Here is a 22,682-nt window from a genome sequence, read left to right as displayed (position 1 = left end):
ATATTTGCCACATTTTTCGGGCAACCAGACCTAGGAGGTGTGAAAAGATCTTATTCTTGCCCACTGTTTTCAAATATTATTTGAATATGTACGGCCTAATTCTAACTATGAACGAATTGGCTCATAGCTATGGTAATCAATAGTGTCTGTAGTGGCGGTAACAGTTGTAGCAAGGGAATAAATGTTACCACTACAAGATACTCCCTCAATTCCAAATTATAGGTCGTTAGTTTTTTAAATTGATAATTTTTGCTACGCATCTAGATGTACATTTGTATTTAAAAAGGTTAAAATAACCTTAGTAGGAGTATCACTTGGAGAGTAGCCCATTGGAATTTAGCAGACGCTGTAACACTTTTTGGGCCACTATAGCTCTTGTAAGGCCAATATAGTTGCCGGTATTTGGTTGCAGCAGTAGTGTTTTATTACAGGCATGCTATCTCATTCCAAGTCCTTTTTTCCTTTAACTTTTAAACTTTTGCTACCGCTTATTGCTTATCACACACACAATTTATGATCCTAAAATCTAGATTATAATTGACTAAGCTGCATTATTACCAACCTCCGTTTCAAAATACTTGTCACTCCTTGTTTATCGTGACAATTTTGACTAAATGTTTTTTCTAAAAAAGTTTTGTAAATACTTAAAAATATATAATAATAATAATAAAGTCTATTTCATAACAAATTTAGTGATATATAAACATTAAATATTGATAAACATTCTACAGAAAAAACGATTAGTCAAAGTTGACACGGTAAACGAGGAGTGGCAAGTATTTTGAAACGGAGATTGGTATTATTATTATTATTATTATTATTATTATTATTATTATTATTATTATTATTATTATTTGTGGGGAGGGGGGATCATGATACATGGGCGAGTACTCATAGTTTTTGAAACAAAATTTAAGTACCGCTACTGTATCTTAGGACACGCTTTATCGCCCTGTCAACTGTCATGTCAACCCGTTACTGACTTGCTACCCGCTATTTATTAACAGCACGTAGCGTTTTCTAGTTTAGCTAACGACAAGTCGAGAGCGACAGAGATATACGGGACATACACATTTGGAATCGAAGGACAATAAATGGTAACCAGGACACATCGAACATAGTTATATTATATATACAATCTATCTTCAGAAATACAGTCAGGTAAGGTACTAGCTGGTAGAACATCTGAGATTAACCAAACAGAAAATACGCACTCGTATTGACAAGACAATAGATACTAACCAAACCACCATCCATATCAGACCACTGTTTTCTACAGATTCTCACCACACAATCTATTGACAAGACAACAGATACTAACCAAACAGAAAATATGTACCACCCATCAGAACCAATACAAGTCGCGTGTCGTCGTCCTCCAGGTCCACTGATTTGATCTTCGTTCTAGTTTTGCTTCTTGTCTTTAGGTGGAGCCCTGGGAATCTTGCTCAGGACCTTGGCGTCCAGGACCTTATACTGCTTGCAGAGCTCCGTGTGTGCCTTCGCAGCGAAATCGTCCACCTGGTCCTGGTACTTGTGGTACAGTATTGGCACCGTGTGGAGGATCAAGACCACTGTTGGGCAAGCTTATGTTAGCTAACTAGTAGACTAGAGTGGGAGCTCAGAGAATTACTAGAACAGAGTTTTCAGAGCTTAAAGACCCATTACCAATGTACATCAGTCTCAGGAGCTCACAGAGCTCTCCGACTTCCCCAAGAATCCAGAGGGCCACGATCACCTGGAACATTAGTATGATGATTCGGTTAGAATAAACTTGTAAGCTGTCAGTAAAAAAGCACCGAAAATGGTTCTTTGACATTTACTCCTAGGAACTTCATCAGGTCATGGCCCAGAGCAATCTCCCGCAGCAAGCCGAGCGCTTTGTTGATGTCTGCACGCAGCCTAAGGGCAATGTTCACAGCAAGATCTTCAGATATCTGCACTTCAGGAACATTAGGAGGACTCCTGAAAATGGAAAGCTAGACGGTTAGCAAGCTTGGCCAGCATCAAACGCATGCAAAGCTGGGTATTTCCTGCTCACTTATTGATGAAAACAGTTGCATTGGACCAGAGGAACAAGATCGTCAGTGCAACAATCAGCACTTGAGATACCAGAGTCAGGAGATGGTATTCGACAACTTCGAACAGAACCCAAAGGATAGTTGCACCACCGACTACTGCAGCTGAGGTTTTCTTGTCTTTCCACAACAGTACATCAGCAGCTGAACAGAGGAATACAGATGAGAACACGGTTAAAACAACATGACCCATGTTTACATTACCAAATAATACTAGTGGATTACTTTCCAAAGAAAGGAGTGTTATTTACAACATGGCACATCATATTCTTATCTCTCGCTTTTTATTTTATTTTATTTTCTTACAACAGGAACTTTTTTTAAAAAGAGAGCTTACAACAGGACCTGGTATCTTTTGTCCCTCTGCATCACTCTTCCCTCTTCTAATGCAAACTAACATGAAACCCTTTAAATTCTTCAATGTTCATCCAAAGCTTCTATACTGCTACTTGGGACCTCAAGCATGTTCAGACATTAAAAGTTTAAGATAACAAATAGACTAATCATGTAATCCTTCAATTGGAGCAATACTGAAATTAAAAACAAAATTGTGGACTTGAAGCATGGTCAGATATTAGAAATAAAGTAGCAATTCATTGAACCGTTCAAACATTAGTAACACTTTCAAGCACGAATTATCTGAATTTTCTTGGTAACAGAGAAGAAAACAAGTCTCCAACGTAGTACTTCCTTACATTTCTGTTGAAATTAAAATTTGCAATCAGATATTAACAAGAGGATGTATCATAAGGGAAATGATTCATTTTCCCAAGTTTGAAGGAATAGGAATCATGACGACTTAAGATAAATTTTTTCCCCGGAAGCAAACGACTAAATATAGGTATATTAGTTTAATCCACAGATTCCCAAGTGGAAAAATGATACTGCGGTGAAAAATTCGGCGCTCACCCACCTACTAGAGCTTTAGAGGGGGGGATACAGTATCTAATTGGTAAACTAGTGACCCACAAAATCGCCCAACTTAAGCATGATCATGCATTACAGAACCCTATCCATCGATGCATTTATCCCAAATCCCGTGAGCAGAAAGGGAGTACTATCACAAATCGAGTAGATCATCATGACTAGTTCCATGTCAACTGTATGGTCACGGACATCAGTCGTAAAAACTAAATCAAATAAATTGAATTGAAATTTTCCACCAAGGTATTAAAAGGCATGCGAACCTCTCATGGCACTTGCTCCTCTGAACAAAGAACAGAGGCATGAAGGTCAGAAAGAAACCAACTACTGGGCATGTCCCAGCTAGCAACAACTCAGGTTAAAGGTAACTAGTACAAATTTGCAACAACATACTACTAACTGATGAGTAAACTGGAGCTAATTAACCATAAGAGCTACCCAAGAAACCGATCGGAAAGTATTCGCCTCAAGAACCCTACACGAATCGAGCTGTATACGCAGGATTCCAGTTCTAGAGAGCAAGCAATCAACTCCGAAACGGAATTTCACGAGCAAGCGAGAGCGGAGAGGAGGGGAAAGCTCCGTACTTTTACCCCCACCGAGAGCCCTGTGCACGGACTTGTCCTCCCCAAGGAGCCAGAAGCCCCGGAGCCTCGCGGGCGGCGCCGGCGCCTCCTCCGTGACGCCGTCCCGCGGCGAGGCCGGCGGCGGCGGCGACGCGGCGGCGGACGCCTCCTCCGCGGGTGCAGCCATGGACGAGCGAGAAACCAGACCTCTCGAGCGGCAGGCAGGATCGATGGGGGCGGCGGGAGCAGAGGAGTTTCCCCCTTGTGTGCTGTGGCCTCGGCGTGCTGGCCTTTTCTTTGGTCTCGTCTCCTCCGTTACTTCCTTGCTGAGCTTTGGACCGGGGGGTGTGGACGTTTTCCCCGTCAGGAACAGGGTAGGAAGAGAAGCGAAGGCGAGCGGGGGTTCCGCGAGGGAACGTCTGTTTCTTTGACGGAATCTACTGGATTCTTGGCATGAAATCGAACCATTTGTGTGCTGAATTGGATGCGGTAAGAGAATCCGGATGGATACTCTCAGAATCTAGCCCAAAAATTTAGAGGGCTCCTGTCCACTCTCTTCTTCTTCTCCTTTTCTTCTTCTTCATCCCCTTTTGTTCTTTATTGTTTCATCTAAAAAATGAACGAGGAGACTTAAGGGTATCTATAAGTCTTAGGGAGGTAGGGGGCTTAATCCCCCTAGCCCCTCTTAGATCTGCCCCTAGATACTCTATAGTACCGAGAGCAATGCAATTCTCAGTCAGCATCCAGATGTCCTCTCGCGGCAGGACCTGCGCATCCCCGGGCCGGTGAGTCTCATACTATGTTTAGCTACAGACATGTAATTTTTTACACAAAAAGACAAATGTATGCATGAAATACTAATTGGAGTCTATTTGCAAAACTTTTTCAGCGATGAGTGTAACTTTTCGAGACGGGTCTAATGACAGTAATTAATTGATGATTTGCACAGTAATCATTCTCTAATTACGCGATCAAAGACCTCATTAAATTCGTCTCGCGATTTACACTGGGGGTTGTGGGGGGTTATGGAGGTGATTTTGTAATTAGATTTTATTTAATACTTAAACTAGTGGTCAAATTGCAAAAAGTTTTCGCGAAATTTTTTTACAGCCCAAACCAAATTGTCCGTCGTCCATGGATCAGGGATTTAGGGAGGTGGAAACGTCAGCGATGCCAACGCGCTTGCGGTGCAGTGTGCGTCCTCCCGTCGTGGAGGCCACCCGCTCGGGTTCGATTCTCAGTCTAGGATCGCTCGGGTGTGGCACCGGGGATTTTCCCCAGAGGGGTGCCAGGGTGTGTGTGCGTGTGTATAGGTGTGTGCGTGTGTGATCTCCGGTAGATGCGTTTTCGGACTTTCCGGCAGTCCATCTGTATTGAGCGCGCGGTCAACGTGGATGTCCAACATGAGTTTTTATATGCCGGCCAATGCTCCTGGCAATGTTAAAATTAAAAAAAAAAGCGTCAGCGATCACAACATATGTGATACAGTGCGTGAACAGGTGGATTGGGTGGGGAACGTCATCAATTATCATGGCGCCTTTTCCTTTCCGCAGCCCGTGCACGCGTCACGGCTTAGGGTCGTGATCGGTTAGTTGCACATATGGATGCAAGCGGGGCGGGTTGCGGTTGCCCTCCCCGCGTCCGCGCGAGCCGCGAGTGTTGACGCGGGCATTAGCGGCTGCCCGCACAATGCCGCTTGTCTTTTGCGGACTTTGCGGCTGCCCGCATGTGTCCGCCACCAGTCGCAGAGACCATGAGCGAGGGCTGAGAACGGCATCGCCGGCATCTTGCCCGCATGATTGTAGCTAGCGCAAGCTCCAGCATTGCATCATGAGGTGACCTCCTGGTTGCATAAAGCAATCCGCACACCGCCGCACTTGCTCGGCGATGAAGGAGGGGGAACGGGTGGAGCGTCCCGCGGCCATGGAGCTCGCCATGGAGCTTGAACAGGGAGCTCGTGAGGGCAAGGAGCGGCTCCGCTGCGCCCATGCTATCCTCGATGCCGAACGACCCCGGATGAGGAACACCAGCGGGACGATTGAGAGCTTGGATACGCTGTTGGCATTGACGTGCGGAGACATCGCCGTCGGGGAGTCCCCTGCACTTCTCGCCCATTGGAGTGGCGCTGGCTGCCGGTGCCGCCATGGTCTCCGCTGGCTCTGCTGCATAGAGAAAAAGCTTCGGTAATTGGCCTGCTTTGCTGAATTCGAAGAAGGGGAGCCAAATGCTTGCTAAAAGCACTGCACGAATTGGAGAGCTACACAGTTCTCGTTCTTGATTTAGGGAGCAGTGCAAGGAGCAGGGATTTGGAGCCGGTGGTTTTGCTTGCTTCTTGCGTGGGAAGGAATTGATCTGCAGCTGTGCTTCCGTCGGTGGAGAGAGGAGCACGGACAAGAACAGAGCTTGAATTGCTGCAGGTTAATTCGGTGGGGAAGAAGCCGAGCAGAAGGGTGGCGGCGGCTTGGACGTGATTAAATTTAAGGGAGTAGCACCTGTAAAGATTATGGGAACGTGGTTGCCTATCTTGGCTCACCATGACTTCATGTTATATAGAGGCTCTAGGCCAACAGATTTACATCAGAATGTTACATGTAGTTGTGATCGGTTAAGATTCTCAAGCTACCTCTAACAAACCTAGCTGGATAGACTCAAGACCTTCCCGTACAACAAATAACCAGAGAACACGTACGCAGAGTCGCAGACGTGTAGAAGTAACAAACTATATCTCTAATACCCTCCCTCAATCTAAACCTCTATGATATTCAAGATTTAGATTGCGCTTGAAATCTTCAAATTGCCGAGCAGGCAGAGCTTTGGTGAAACCATCTGCTAGCTGGTCTTTGGAAGATAGAATATTCAAGATTTAGATTGCGCTTGAAATCTTCAAATTGCCGAGCAGGCAGAGCTTTGGTGAAACCATCTGCTAGCTAGTCTTTGGAAGATAGAAACTGAATCTGCAACTGTCTATTTGCAACTCGCTCACGAACAAAATGAAAATCGATCTCTATGTGTTTTGCTCTAGCATGGAACACAGGATTGGCAGCAAGATATGCTGCACCAAGGTTGTCACACCAAAGACAGGGAGTTTGAGTGACCGATACTCCTAATTCTGCCAAAAGTGACTGAACCCATATTAGTTCTGCTGTTGCATTCGCCATGGATTTATACTCAGCTTCAGTGCTTGACCTGGACACCGTTGGTTGTTTCCGAGCACTCCAGGAGATAAGATTAGATCCAAATAATGTGGCGAATCCCCCAGTAGACCGCCTATCATCTATATCTCCTGCCCAATCAGCATCCGAGAAAACACTTAAAAGAGTCGAGCTTGTTTTTGCAATCCTCAAGCCGATTCCACTTGTTAACTGTATATACCTCAAAATTCTTTTTACTGATGTCCAATGAGCAGTTATTGGTTCATGAAGGAATTGACAGACTTTGTTCACCGAAAAGGCAAGATCTGGTCGAGTTGAAGTGAGGTATTGCAAAGCACCTACAATGCTCATGTACCTCGTGCTATCCTCTGACCCAAGTGCCTCTCCTTCTGTCTTTGAGAGCTTCTCTGTAGAGGACAAGGGAGTCACAGTAGCCTTGCACTTTGTCATCCCTACTCGTGAGAGAATGTCCTTTGCATATTTCTCCTGAGATATCACAAGACCTTCTTTATCTCTTTTTACTTCAGTGCCCAGAAAATAATGCAAATCTCCCAAGTCCTTTAGAGCAAAATCTTTCTTCAGAATCTTAAGTAAAACTGCAACTGCATCCTGAGATGAGCTAGTAACAATTATATCATCAACATAGATCAACATGAAAATTGTTACCCCATCCTTTTGATATATAAAAAATGAAGTATCGAACTTGGAGGACTTAAAACCGAGCTCAATCAACTTCATACTCAATCTAGAATACCAAGCTCTTGGCGCCTGCTTAAGCCCATAGATGGCTTTATCCAACTTGCACACCAAAAAGGGTGCATCATTGCTTTCAAAACCAGATGGCTGTTTCATATACACTTCCTCTTCCAGAACACCATGAAGAAACGTGTTATGCACATCTAGTTGTCGTAGACACCAACCTCTAGCAATAGCTATAGACAAGACCAATCTAACTGTAGCAATTTTAACAACAGGACTGAAGGTATCCTCGTAATCAATTCCATACCTTTGTTTGAACCCTTTGGCTACTAGTCTGGCCTTGTACCTATCAATTGTTCCATCTACTTTCCTCTTAATTTTGTAAACCCATTTACAGTCAATCAGATTTGTACCTTTCTTGGCTGAATCAAGATGCCTTGTATCATTTTTAAGAAGAGCATTATATTCCTCCTCCATAGCTTTTCTCCACTTGGGATCATTTAGAGCTTCATGCAGACTTTGAGGCTCTCCTATAGAACACAAGTAACCGTACCTGATTGCGCCATTAGTGTACTTCTTGGGTTTGACAATCCCTCTCTGGAACCGTGTTTTGGGGCACAAAGCTGAAGTAGATTATGTACTGACCACGGGCGATGTTGCAGACTCATGTGATGTAGACGATCCGGACTCAGATGATCCATACATCGTATCAGCTCCGATCGGTGTGCCCTCGTTCATCGCCTGCGGAGAGACAGGGAGGAAAGGCTGCTACTGGTGCTCCTGAGCGTTTGCCCCCCACCCCCCCCCCCACGTGGCGGCGTCCCGCTGGTGGTGGCACTGGTGGAAGGAGGCGACAGCGGCATCTGGGATCATACGCCAAGTGAATCAGCATCGATCTCCGCGCCGGGAACTCCATCATTTGCTGCTGCTTGTGTACCATAGTTTGGCGCAGGAATTTCACCATTTGGCTCCAGATTCTCTGGTGATTTCTCCTACAGATCATCAACACAACTAGCAGTAATAGGGTCAGTACGGTTTACATCCCCAGAAAGAAGATGATTAGGGAGGAGTAGAATTTCTTTGCGAAGGCGGGCACCGGCATTTTCATGGAGTTCAGAGAAAGGAAAAATTGCCTCATCTAAAACAACGTCCCTGGAAATATAGACTCTTCCAGAGGACGGTTCAAGACACTTAAAACCTTTATGCCGACCACTATAACCAAGGAAGACACATCGAAGGGATCGGAAAGCAAGTTTCTTGGTATTATAAGGGCGTAAGTTGGGCCAACATGCACAACCAAAGACCCTTAATGATTTGTAGTCTAGTTTTTCCTTAAGAAGGCGCTCGAATGGGGTGTCAACATTGATAACTTTGCTGGGAAGAATATTGATCAAATGAGTGGCTGTAAGAAAGGCTTCATCCCAAAACTTTAGGGGCATAGAAGCATTTGCTAGGACAGCAAGGCCTACTTCAACTATATGGCGGTGTTTTCTTTCTGCAGCACCATTTTGTTGATGAGCATGGGGACAAGATACTCTATGTGATATTCCTATCTTTTGGAAGAAGGAATTGAGTCTCTCATACTCACCGCCCCAATCACTTTGCATGGAAATAATTTTCCTATTAAATTTCCTCTCTGCGAGATGCTGAAAGTCATGGAAAACCTGAAAGACATCGGATTTTTTCTTGAGAAGGTAGACCCATGAATATTTGCTAAAATCATCAATGAAGCTCACATAATAGGAATACCGCCCAACAGAGGTAGGGGCTAGCCCCCACACATCAGAGAAAATCAACTCAAGAGGGGCAGTAGAGATACTACTCGATGTGCCATAGGGTAATTGATGACTTTTTGCCTTTTGACATGAATCACAAACAGACTCAACTGAATTATCAATAGAAAAAGACAAATTATTGTTCTTAAGCACACGCTCAACAATGGGAAGGGCAGGATGCCCTAGACGACTATGCCATCTACTTGTAAATGGTTTATTGACTCCATAGACTTGCTTGACTCCAACGACTCCATGCTGCTGCGGCTCAAGAGGATAGAGTCCGCCTTTACATCTTCCTTGATGAAGGATTCTCTTCATGTCTTGATCCTTAATTAGAAAATGATTCAGATGAAATTCAAGGAAGGCATTGTTTCGGTAGTGACGCGATGAACAGAAACAAGATTTTTATGAGCACTAGGAACATGGAGAATATTTTTGAGATGCAATTTGGCACTAGGGGTATGTAAAACCGTATGACCAATATTACTGATTTTCATACCCGTGCCATTTGCTGTGTGGACTTGATCTCCACCATTGTACTTGTCCCGAACAGTCAGGTTCTCCAGCGAGCTGGTGATGTTGTCAGATGCGCCGCTGTCCATGTACCAGTTGGTGTCAATCCCATAGCTTGTGGTTGCTGCTCCTGCAACCTTGGCTGGGGGCTGGTAGTCTTCCTCGAAGCGGTACCAGCACTCCGGAGCTTCATGGTCATACTTCTTGCAGATCTGACATTGGGTCTTGGTGGAGCGACAGCCCTGCTGTTGCTGTTTGGGTGTGCCTCCATTGCCCCAACCACCACCAGAGCGACCTCCACGACTGCGCGAATTGCGTCCACGACCACCACGACCGCGTGATGCAGCATTTGTGGAGGACTGGTACTGTCCATCATGGTTGTTTTCTCTGAGCATCTCTAGGCGTGTCTCATAGGACAATAGTTGGGAATAGAGATCACTCATGGAAACAGGATCAGTGCGACCAAGAATGGAAGATACGATAGGATTGTAATAGAAATCTAAACCATTAAAGATAAAACCAATCATCTCATCTTCATCAACAGTTTTACCAGCCGCGGTGATCTCATCACCAATGGCCTTCATCTTGTCGAGGTAGTTGGCCATCGAGGTGGATCCTTTCTTGAGGTTGGCAAGTTGGAGTCGTAGATTTGTGACCCTTGAACGTGAGCACGCCGAGAACATTGCTTCGAGCGCCGCCCAAACTTCTGCCATGGTGGTGAGGGTAGCGACCTGCCCCAGCACTTCTTTGGTGAGGGAATTCAGTAGGTGGCCAAGGAGTTGCTAGTCCTTTGCCAGCCAAATCTCGTGTGCCGGATTGGCCACGATCTACTTCTTGCTATCCTTCTCGATCTCGACGACCTTCGGAGGAGCCGCCGTGGTGCCATCGAGGATGCCCATGAGTTGGGCACCACGGATGGCAGGAAGGAACTATGCTTTCCAAAGCACATAGTTGTCTCTCGTAAGTTTCTTAGTAACAGGAGGGCCGAGAGAAGGAGGCGCCGCAGATGAAGTCGACGCCATGGCCAAAGGAAGGTGTGTGTAGATGTATTTGGGAAGAGGTGGCTCTAATTACCATGTAAAGATTATGGGAACGTGGTTGCCTATCTTGGCTCACCACGACTTCATGTTATATAGAGGCTCTAGGCCAACAGATTTACTTCAGGATGTTACATGTAGTTGTGACCGGTTAAGATTCTCAAGCTACCTCTAACAAACCTAGCTGGATAGACTCAAGACCTTCCCGTACAACAACTAACCAGAGAACACATACGCAGACGTGTAGAAGTAACAAACTATATCTCTAATAGCACCTGCTAGGATGCCGACCTGCATACCATTAATGCCTTGGAAGTTGTCGATCGTCTGATAGCTCATGAAGCATGCCTTGGAAGCGGGGTTGCGGCGCCGCTGGGCACCGCGAGCAGAGCCGCATCGTCCGCTTCAGCAACGCGATTTTGAGGCGCAGGCTAAGATGGCGGGTTCACGGCAAAGCCCGCCACGCTTGCATCCCTAGTTGCATAGTTATAGGTTATATATTAGCTCTGTCGGCCCAAAACTAGGAGAGTTGGCCCAACCGGGCGCACACCCGGAGGAGGTCCTTCCACACCCCAAAAGCTAGCCCAAGAGGTGAGAGACTCCCCCCACTTTTATGTTGGTTCAACTCTCCACCACAACTAATGTGGGACTAATCCCAACAATCTCCCCCTCACACATTGATGCCCCTTAGCACTAATTGGGCCCACACCACAGTCCACTAGTGACCGACTCCACACACGAGCATATATGGGCCTCACACCCGTAGGTCCACCACTGACCGTCCCGACACACGAGCACACACAGGCCTCACACACCCACGGTCCACTGGGCTTCAGGCCTACACCACCCAAGTGTGCACGGGCACAGGAGATTGCGGATCTAGCTCTGATACCAATTATCGGCCCAAAACTAGGAGATGTGGCCCAACCGGGTGCACACCCGGAGGAGGTCCTTCCACACCCCAAAAGCTAGCCCAAGAGGTGAGAGACTCCCCCCACTTTTATGTTGGTTCAACTCTCCCCCCACAACTAATGTGGGACTAATTCCAACAAGCTCTACCTCAGACCAACTTTAATAAGATTAATGTCACTACCCGCAGGCTCACCGACGAGATCGATCGGGAGCGTGAGCAATCACAGGATAACAAGAACACAAGGATGATCTCGAAGGACAGGGAGGAAGACAACTTCCTTTACCCTGAGTTGTAGTTGTATTAGCTCTTGATTGATGAATGAATGGTTCCCTCTCCATTATAAGCGGGCTTATATGCCACGCACTACCGGCCACGCAGGGCCCACATTGTTAGACAGATCCTGTATACACTTGTGTGTGGGTCCTGCACTAGGCATGTATAAGCCGGCCGGCCCTGTATTTGGCTATGGTTAGTTAGAGTCCTGAGTAGATTTGGTTTCGGGGTTTCCTTTAGCCCCAAGTTATTCTCAGCCCTATATATATGTAACCTGTGTATCTCCCAATTAATCAAGCAATTATTCCACACAAATTACATCTCTTTCATGGTATCACGAGACTAGGTTTTCCCCTTCCGCTGCCGGCACCGTTGTACGCGCGCCCCTCCCACCGGTGCTGCTCCTAGCACGCCTCTGCGCTGCCCGCCGGTGCCGCACCCTGTGCGCCCGCCTGGCCTAGCGCCATGTCTTCTGGTGTCGACAACGACGCCACCAAAGCTGCTGCCGCCAAGGCTGCTGCTGCCTCCTCTCCCGAAGTCGACGCTGACGCTGCACGCGCCACTTGCCTCGCTGCAGAAGAAGCACGCGCAGCCGAGGCAGCCCGCGCTGCTACCCTGGCCCGCACCGAGGAAGCTGAGCGGGAGGCCGCCACTGCTCAGGCCGATCTCGACGCCGCCACCGCTCATCTCCGTGCTGCGCAGGAGTGCGCTGCTACCGAGCGTGCCGCGGCCGCACCCCCCCAAAGAAGATGACGCCGATGCCTTCCACTACGGCGAAGACGACATCGACAACCCTTCTCTCCAGGCCACTCTTCTCCAACAGGAGGCCGCCGTCCTCCTCAATCTCCATGCACAAGCCGTATCTGTCTAGAACATCCGGACTTTGGCCCCGCTGCTCCTGGACGTCAACTCCACCTTCTACGCCCGCTGGAAGGAGTCCTTCCTCGATGTCCTCGGAAAGTACTCGCTGGAACGCCATGTTCTCTCCGACGCCGTCGCCCCTGCTTCTCCTTCCTGGGTGCGGATGAATTGTGTCGTCCACACCTGGCTGCTCGGCGCCATCTCCGATGATCTCGCCGACTCCGTCTCCGAGCGCGGCACCTCTGCTCGTGCGATCTGGCTTGCCATCGAGTCCCAATTTCTTGGGAACCATACCACCCGAGTTCTCTACGCCGACCAAGAGTTCCAGGCCTTTTGCCAAGGCGATCTCTCCGTCGTCGACTACTGCCACCGCTTCAAACGCATGGCGGAAGATCTTTGGGACCTCGGCCAACCGATCTCCGAGGAGACGCTCGTCCTCAACATCATCCGTGGGCTCAATGAGCGCTTCAGCGCCCTTAGTCTTCATCTTCGCTGCAGCAACCCTCTCTCCCTTCCTTCCTCCAGGTGCGCGACGACCGTCGTCTCGAGGAGCTGACCATGGCCAAAGCTCCCCCCGCCGCTGCCCTCACCGCCCTCTCCGGCTCCAGCACCGACGGCTCTAGTGGGTCCAAGCCGCTGGCCCCAGTGCCGCCTCGACCACCGCAGCAGCAGGACTCCGCCCCGAAGACGCCACAACAGCCGGCATCCAACTCAGGGGGCGGCGGCTTCCAGCGTGGCAAGCACGGCGGCAAGCGCTTCAGCAAAGACGGCGGTGGCGGGGGATCCTCTGCTGGCGGCGCCCCCCAGAAGTGCATCTGGCAACGGCATCGTCTCATCCTCCCCTACGATGGCTCCTCCAGCCGGCGCCAGCTTCTACAACCCGTGGATCGGCGTAATCTACATGTGGCCGGGTCCACGGGCCCCGATGCCTCCGCGGGCCGCTCCTCCAGCCCAGCACCAGACCTACGTCACCGGCCCACCTGGTCAATGGGCTGGTGTTGACGCAGAATTGGCCAACACACAAGTGCTAGAATGCCGAGGATCGCAACGATCGCAACCAGACGAAGTCCCCCGGCGACCGGTCGCGCCAACCGGTCAGACCGGTTGGGCGCAGAGAGCTTCGCGAAGACCTAGAACCTCAAGCTCGAAAGGGACCCGTCGGAGCTCGAAGATCTAGAGTTGTTTTGAGGTCGGCAGGCCACCCAAGACGCCCTTGAACGCCGTAGGGATGAGTAAAGAACAGCACGAGATTGGAAAAGCTAGGGTTTGGAGAAAAATAGGAAAATTGTAAATTGATTGTTTCGATTGGTAGAAGAACCTCAATCAGCCGTGGCCTTTATATTTATAGCTCGGGGAAGACATACCCCTTCCAAATTGAGTTACAAACGGATTCCATAATTCAAACCCTAACTCTACTCGGACTGCACAGGACCTGACCGGTCAGACCGCTCGGCCTTCGGCAATACCAATTTTGGCTGCCAACATATGTCCCCCTGCTTTTTAGTGAGCTTTGCAAACTAAAAGGCAAGTACCAGTACATAGATTTTTATAGAATATACAAGGATAAAAATAATGCTAAGGGCGATACTCTATACCAGTCGTCTTCATTCTTCAAGCATCTTGCCACACGCTGGGATAGTATTTCTTTAAGTATCTTCCATTAAGAACCCTTGGTAGACGCTCTCCTTGCATCATCTCCACCATTTATGAATTCCCGAAGATAACCTTGACAATCTTGTACGGTCCTTCCCAACTTGGCGACCACTTGCCGAACTTGTTGCTCTTTGTCCCAAGAGGCAATATCGTCTTCCAAACCAGCTCACTAACCTAAAAAGATTTAGCCTTTACCTTTTTGTTGTATGCTCTAGCTACCCGAAGCTTATCCTTCTCAATTTCCTTTAAAGCTTGCATCTGTCGGTCGCTTACTTCATCAATATTGTCCATCATCAAGTCATAGTAATCAACAGCAGAAAGGTCGTTTTGTTTAGCCAATCTATAAGCGTCCAGATTCACCTCAACAGGCAAAACGGCCTCTTGACCATAAACAAGCTCAAAAGGAGTAACTTTAGTAGCAACCATGTCTAGATATGCGATGAGCCCATAATGCCTCAGATAGAACCTCATGCCACCTCCTGGGATTCTCATCTATTTTCTTCTTGATGAGCTTTATCAAGATTTTATTACTAGACTCGGCCTAAACATAATATGGAGATGAATTGAGTATCTTAATCTTATATGATTTGGCAAAATCACGTACCTCCTTTGAAATAAAAGACAAACCTTGATCCGTTGTCAAAGTTTGAGGAATACCGAATCTATGAATAATATGCTCTGTAATAAACTCAATTACCTCCCGGTGTGTTATATTCCTCAAAGGAACCGCTTCGGTCCACTTAGTAAAGTAATTCGTATCAACCAACACGAAGTGATGTCCCTTTCAAGAAGGGGGATTAATCTGACCAATAAAATCCAACCCCCAACCTCTGAACGGCCATGGCTTGATAATAGGATGCAATAACGCAGCAAGCACTAACTGAACATTACCAAATCGCTGGCATTCTTCACACCCTTTATAATATCTAAAACAATCCGTCATCACAGTTGGCCAATACAAACCAGCTCTCCTAAGTAACCACTTCATTTTAGGAGCCGATTGATGCGTACCACAAATGCCTTCATGAACTTCCCCCATAGCAACATGGGCCTGATCAGAATCTAAGCACTTGAGAAGTATATCTTCGGCGGTTCGACGATAAAGCTCATCGTCGATCAAAGTGTATTTAAATGCCAAACGCCGAATACTTCTCTCCGCACCATGACCAGGGTCCTTTAAATATGTCACAATAGACACCTTCCTTTTGGAATTGGAAGTGGCGGCCGACTCACTGTTTTCAGCAGTCTGACCGGTAAAACCGGTCTCTGGACCGGTCAGACCGGTCTGGGCGGTCAGACCGGTCGGAGCATCCGGTCTGACCGGTTCGTCCAGAACCAGTAACTCGGCTGTTGCTTGCATCGGCTTTCTCATGTTAAAATATTTCTTAGTAACATTATAGCCAGATGCTTGCTGAGTCAGAGCATTCGCCTTCTGATTACTATCTCTTGGAATATGTCGGATTACAAATTCATCAAAGCAAGAGATAATATGAAGGCATCTAACAAGATATGCATTTAAAGAACCGTTGTAACATTGGCATACCTTGGATACTTGCTGCACCACTAGAAGTGGATCACCATAAGCTTCCACATGTTTAACGCCCATCGATTCCAAGAATTCCAAGCCAAATAAAAGTGCTTCATACTCAACTTGGTTATTCTTGTGCTCTTCTTCCAATCGATTTGAGAACTCAAAAATAGTACCATTCGGAGAAATTAGAACGGCACCAATCCCTTGTCCATCATCACAAGCCGATCCATCAAAGAACAACTTTCATGGGTGCAAGTAACATATCCGACTTCCAAATTATGCTCATCATTAATCTGATGTTCAACAATAAAATTCGCTACAATTTGGCCTTTAATAGCTCTCAAAGACTCATAAACCAAATCATATTCAACAAGCGCTTTAGCCCACTTTCCGATTTTACCACTTAAAATCGGTTTTTGTAACATATGCCTAATAACATCGGCTTGACAAATAACTATGCAAGTACTTGATAAAAGATAATGCCTCAACTTGGTACAAGCATAACATAATGATAAACATAACTTCTCAACAAATGTATACATTGTCTCCGCATCAATAAGTCGTCGGCCAACATACGTGATAACATACTCCTTTCCTTCGGTCTCTTGAGTCAAAACAGCACCAATAACTTTGTCTTCCGCAGCCACATAAAGCCTAAAAGGAATACCTCTCTTAGGCGCCTTGAGAACCGGTGGTGAAGACAAATAATTCTTGATCTTCTCAAAAGCCTCTTGCTATTCTGCCCCCCAAGTAAATTCAATCTCGTTCTTCAACCGAAGAATAGGAGTAAAAGCATCTATCTTTCCGGACAAATTAGATATAAATCTTCTCAAATAATTCACCTTGCCTAGAAAATTTTGCAAGTCTTTCTTGCAAGCAGGATGTTGGCGCTCCTTAAGTACCCATTTTATCCCTTGTTTATCCTTGATAATGGCATGAATTTAATATCAAATTCACTAACCATCCTAACCCTGGTCTAATTATTGGTCATTTTCACATTTGCACATATATTTTGGAGGAACTTCATTTTTGCAGGTTTTTGGCCTATTTTGGAACATGAAGTGACAAGGCCCGTGATCGAGCGCTAACACGGAGAAAGACGAAGTCCAAAGCCCAAAGGAAGGACCAAAGCCCATGTTGATTCGAAGCCCATTCGTGCACATCCATCCTCCAAGAGAGCCCAAAGGACCAAGCCCATGAAGATGAGATCAAGATACTTCGGGATTAAGCAAGGCAAATGAAGATTTAAGGAATGATTCCCTATCCTATCCTTTCCTCGAAGATATCTCCAAGATAACGACGTCCAAAGGGGTGCAATCGTGAAGGACATAAACTCTAGAAGATGCGAGGAGTCTACACACGAAAGAGGAGACCGAGGCGGTCTCAAAAGAGGGTAGACCGGCCGGCCTATCCCTTTTCCGAGGTGGTTCGGCCTCCCCTTCGACCGGTGGCTTCCTCGGCTTATAAATAGCTCGCACCTTATTCAACTCGCGGAATCAATCCACCCAGAACTCGACGAAAAGCTAGGGCCAAGGCTGGAGGGAGATGACGACCGCCGTAAGTCTTCGAAGGTACCTAGGAGATGGCTTAGGCCACCCCTAGCCGCCATGGCCTCCCTGCGAGGTTGTGCCATGGTGGAGTTTGGGAGTCACCCCCAACATTCGTCGGGGTATGTGCACACACGATGGTGATATCAATCTACTCTTTATTCTAGTTGTCTCGACTTTGGTCTACTTCAATGCATGCTTTCTTTCTCACATGTGATGCATCCATATGTTCATAGTAAGATTAGATCTATTCGTGTGATTAGTCTATATCTTGCGGATACATTGAGGTAGTGTGTTTTAGCTAGTTGGTTGATTACCCCGGTGTGGTGATAGCATGGCGGAGGGAAAAATTCTAGCGACGACATGATGTGGAATAGGATCGATGGCGAGTACCATGGGAGTCATTGCGTGGCCACCAAGAGGAGGAGCTTCGAGTAAGAGCACTTGGTGGGCGTTTGGGGTAAAGCTTTGGGAAACCTTAGGCGTCGACACGCACCTCGCACCGGTGACCTTGGGAAAGTAGGCCGCTTGCGAGCCGCCTTTCTGAGAGATGATTTCGTGTACCTTTAGTTGAGATGTAATCTATGTTTTGATCACCTTTTTTTACTAGAACTGTACCTAGAGACGATAGGCCCTAGCTCCTTGGTTGAGTTATCTCATCTACGGTTGTGGGTGTGATGAACACTTATACTTCATTCATATCTATCAAGTGTTCAGTTTATATGCAACCTTCGCTTCATGTTTAGGATAGGTTCGATAGATTAGATGGTAAACCCTAGTCGGTTCGCTTCCGATCCACAGATTGATAAACCTTGGGGGAGTACTCTAAGGGAAAAGCTACCACGATCCGTGCGCTTGCGGTACGTAAATTGGAGAAGCCCCGAATTTCACTTACCATGAAGGACATGAAACTCAAATGATGAGGAGGGAAACCGTGCCCAAAATTTTGATCACCATCATCAACATCTTCAAGCTTCAAGAACGGACGTCGTTAAGCCTCATCAATTTTGTGCACAAGTCCAGAGATTTACAATGCAAGAAAGTTGAATATTTAGGATCTCCATCAAGTGCTCGGTTCAATGCATCCATGATCGATACAATTGAAGACCCATGGGAGGAGCTATGTCTCAAACATAGGAGATGCACGTGCTGAAATCAGCACGGGGCAGATTGCAGCGACGGGGAAAAAGGGGCATAACTCCCTCAATTGGAAAGCGTTTTGGGCAAAAGAAGACTTGTTGGAAAGAAGATTTCGTACACCTTGCATTGGATCAATTGGTTGGTGCAACTCCCAATCTGTACAGAGAGGAAAATCCGTGAAAAGAAAGGTAGCGACGAAGGACAACAAAGAAGGAGGTGACGTTGATGTGAGAGACGATTGGGCAAGTTTTCCATTAAGCGTGATTGATCATGTCCAACATGGGAAGTGGAATAAGAGCTACATGGAACACATTCACCTCTTGCATGAAGGACCATGGCTTCGCATCAATTTGAAGGTAAGAAAGTCGAGCTCTATGACTTTAAATGAAGCGCTTTGCGGGAGGCAACCCAATCTTTTATTTTATATATATTAATATGACCGTCTACATTGCACTCTTTAATAGGAATATCAAGTAACATTGTACCATTGCTCTAACAAAAACCACAACTTCATGTTGTTCATTCTAAATGTTATTGAGAGAGCACTTTGTTATTTGATCTTGAGAAACTTGTAGACCTTTTTGTGTGCCTATTAGTGTTTAGAGTCTTTTTATTTGTGTCCTTTTAGAGGAAAATATGAAGTGTTGCACCGCTCTTTGATTCTAAACTTGTGGCTAGTTAACTTAGGCTAATTTTTTGTTTTGTTTTAGACCACCTCATCATGTCATATTATTTTGTTCACCCACCTCGTGTTACATTGCATACCATGTTGTATTTTTTAAAAAACTCTTTTTTTAAAAAAATTGACTAGCCTCACTTTTGAGATCCTAAAACCCTTAGGAAAACCACTCATAGAACAATCCTAAAACCATAGGTTATGTTTTTCTTTAAAAAAAATCTAACTTTTGTTTCTCTCTAGTTTTTTTTAAAAACCACCTTAGATAGAATTTCTATACTCAACACTCTCTCTTCAAAATTTTTGTTTTAAGCCAAAAATATAGAAACCCATAAACCTACTTCTAAAACCTTGTTAGCTCGGTTGTTTGGTCCTTTTTGATAAATAACCTTTTCATTGACAAAAGCCTCACTTCTTATGAAGTGTCGCGAAGGCTTTTTGTCACTCTTAGCAATTGTTTTTGAATAAGCTAGTTGCGGAATGACATCGAAAGATCCTTTCAACCATGCTAACACTTGTTTTTGCTAACTTTGCATTTGCACTTTGCATCCATTCCATTGTTGATGCCCTCATTTTGCTAGCTTGGTCTCAATCTTATTGATGTATGCTTTCCTATCCATGTAATGCTTATCATTATAGCATTTACCTTTTGCAATCTTGTGTAAATGTGGTGTTTAAACTTGTTTGTGGACCTCCATCTTTAAGCTCTTTTGACCAAGATAGCAATCCATTTTCCTCTCATTCGCATACACACACCTCCCACTTGCATTCACATACACCCATTAGGTTTAATTTTCACTAGACTAATTATGCCACAAGTTAAGTATCTTAGGGGATGTTTTTGGTTTGTTGGCAATTGTTTCTACTCCCAACTATCACCTTGGGGGTAGATTGTGCACTTGAATTGTTTTGCAGGCATGACAAAGCGTTCCCATGAATTCGTGATCAAAGAAGAAATCAAATTCGTCAACACCTCCAAAGTTCGAGAGCAAGCCCCGCAGTTTTCATCAAATTTTACACATGTGCAGAGACGTACAAGGAAGAAAAATTTGATATTCAGAAGCTCCATGAAATTCCCGTTCCAACGCATCCAAGATCAATGAATTTGAAGACCCGTACAAGGAGATATGGCAAGAACATTGGACGTTGCGCGTTCTGAAATTCGTCGGGACAGATTGCAGCGCTGGGATGAAATGGACATAACTCTCTTGTTCGGAATCAATTTTGGGCGAATGAGGACTCATTAAAAAGGACAATTCATGCACTTCGCAATGGAGCAATGTTTCAGTATATGTTCTGCTCTGGAAATTGAAAGAAAAAAATTCGTGAAGATGAGGTAGCAATGGGACAACGAGGAATTGAAGGAGGCGACGATGATGTGAAGCAATGATTGGGACCATGATGTAGTATAAGAAGAAGTTGAAGAAAATTGAGGCAATAAAGGTGAAGACACATTGAAGATAATATTCATACACATGAGGGAAGGACTTCAAGAATTGCAAGATGGTCCATCTTCTCCTTCCATGCCTAGCATCATGCTAAGCATGTGGGATGATTTCGTGGACAAAGAAGAAAGATCTCATGGAGTAAGATAATCACGGTTGCCACAAGATGCTAATGATTCTTTTTCCATGCTTAGCACAATGCTTAAGTATGGAGGCCGCGCTACACTTCATTACGAGCAATGAGAAAGACGGTAAGTCTTCCTCAACTCTCTCTTTTTCTAAATGTTTGTACATATATGCCTTCAACCATAGATGCAACCTTTGTTTATCTCTCCCTATAATAACATGGCTACTAGGAGTACAACCTAGATTTGTTTTTGTTTTCAATGAATGATAACCACCATCACCTTGAGCTCACCACGATGATATTCTTATATGCTCTTGCTTATGGAAAAGTGATGAAAGTTGCTGCTTTATTTTACCTACGCTATGTTGTATATGACTTGACCATTTTCTCTCAATTAAATGGAATTAAAATAATTAAAATACCGGCTCTTTTATTTGTGGAGGTTAAATGACTAAATTCTAGACCCACATATTCGATGTTGCTCTTTGATTTAAGTCTACCGATAACCTTACACCTTGTGTTGTTTAATTTGAAAACTTAATTCCTATGCTATCTACATTTGTGAATCTCTTGCAAAGTTTTACCTACCAAAGCCTATACATATATATTCTTTCATGATGAAACCTTTAGATTGCAAACTTATATTTTGATGAGTTGGATTAAGATTGATTTCTTTGGTATGAGATTAAGAAGCTGATCATTCCGTTTTTTTTTTGTGTAACCTTTTTTTTTGCTAGCCTATTTATCCATGCATTGTGAGTTTCTACTTCGGGAATTTTGCAAACCTCGCTGGATATCCACCCGAAACCAAAAATATCTTTTTGTGATTACCTCCTTGACCACAACCCAATTTGAGTATGGATTATCATTTTGACAGAATTAAAAGAATCAAGGGCACCATATAAAGAAAAGTTTTGGGAGACAAGAATCCCCGGAGATTCAAGAGGTTCTACGAAGAAGAAGGTGAATTTGAGATACTTACCCTAGCTAATTGGTTCTCCCACTATTCATACTCGAGGACGAGCATTTGTTCAAGTATGGGGGATGGCTGGGTAAGTATTCTATGTTATCAAAAGTTCTAAGGAGCAAAAAGAAAGAAAAATAAATAGAAAAATAAAAAAAGAGGAGAAAAGAAAAATGAAAGAAAAAAGAGAAGAATAAAATGCTCCTTAGTTCTTTTTGGCTTCATTAATTTTCTAAGTTACTTTGAAGAACTATTCCATACTCAAATCTTCCAACCATGTGCAATCCGATAACAAGAACTTCATTTGTATCTCGGGATCATCCATTTGCCACTTGCACATGTCCACCTATCTAAATGTGTGTGTTTCATCTTTCTCCCTCTCCAACATTATTTTCCAATGGCCTTTTTAACTAGTCTCAGTAAATCCAATAGATCTCTCTATTAGTTTGATAATATTTCAGATATAATGTTTTGCTAGGATTGTTTTTACCTATCAATCTCCACATAAGCCTTCCACTTTTATATATGAGTAGAATAGGTTGAAGACAATCTAATGTAGGCTTGAGAGACTTGATGAGATGAGTATTTCCATGATCTTTTGCAAGAGAACCTCACTTATGTTTGATATGCATTCTTTTGAAAACTCTTCACGATGAAACAAGGTAAAGGTTTGAAGTTCACTTAAGTTTGAGAGCATTGCATTTATTTATTATTGTGGCTTGTTCTTTAATTGCTAGTCTATCTTCCATAATGAAAAAGTATCCGGTCACAACATGAACTTAAATGCTAAATACTTGAGAGAGCAATA

The 22,682-nt window shown here is 45.0% G+C and overlaps 2 protein-coding genes and 1 non-coding gene across 3 annotated transcripts; all 3 read right to left on the bottom strand.

Moving 5' to 3' along the window:
- Window positions 1-1,095: 1,095 nt before the first annotated feature.
- Window positions 1,096-3,923, bottom strand: LOC120655328 (reticulon-like protein B2). The gene is made up of 5 exons (XM_039933083.1): window positions 3,590-3,923; window positions 2,042-2,222; window positions 1,824-1,965; window positions 1,669-1,738; window positions 1,096-1,574 (listed from the first exon to the last, which is right to left on the bottom strand). The coding sequence occupies exons 1-5, from the start codon at window positions 3,753-3,755 to the stop codon at window positions 1,405-1,407; spliced, it is 729 nt and encodes a 242-aa protein (XP_039789017.1). The 5' UTR covers window positions 3,756-3,923; the 3' UTR covers window positions 1,096-1,404.
- A 6,190-nt stretch (window positions 3,924-10,113) lies between these two features.
- On the bottom strand, window positions 10,114-10,252 carry LOC120657864. The gene has a single exon (XR_005668398.1). It is a non-coding gene; the product is annotated as a small nucleolar RNA Z247 (small nucleolar RNA).
- Window positions 10,253-12,272: 2,020 nt separating this feature from the next.
- LOC120653362 (acanthoscurrin-2-like) lies at window positions 12,273-12,617 on the bottom strand. Its single transcript, XM_039931120.1, has one exon. The coding sequence runs from the start codon at window positions 12,615-12,617 to the stop codon at window positions 12,273-12,275; it is 345 nt and encodes a 114-aa protein (XP_039787054.1).
- Window positions 12,618-22,682: the final 10,065 nt, after the last annotated feature.

This window comes from Panicum virgatum, chromosome 1N, assembly GCF_016808335.1.
Source record: "Panicum virgatum strain AP13 chromosome 1N, P.virgatum_v5, whole genome shotgun sequence".
NCBI classification, from domain to species: domain Eukaryota; kingdom Viridiplantae; phylum Streptophyta; class Magnoliopsida; order Poales; family Poaceae; genus Panicum; species Panicum virgatum.
The sequence above is the reverse complement of the archived record's forward strand: the minus strand, read 5'-3'. Positions and strand labels throughout refer to the sequence as shown.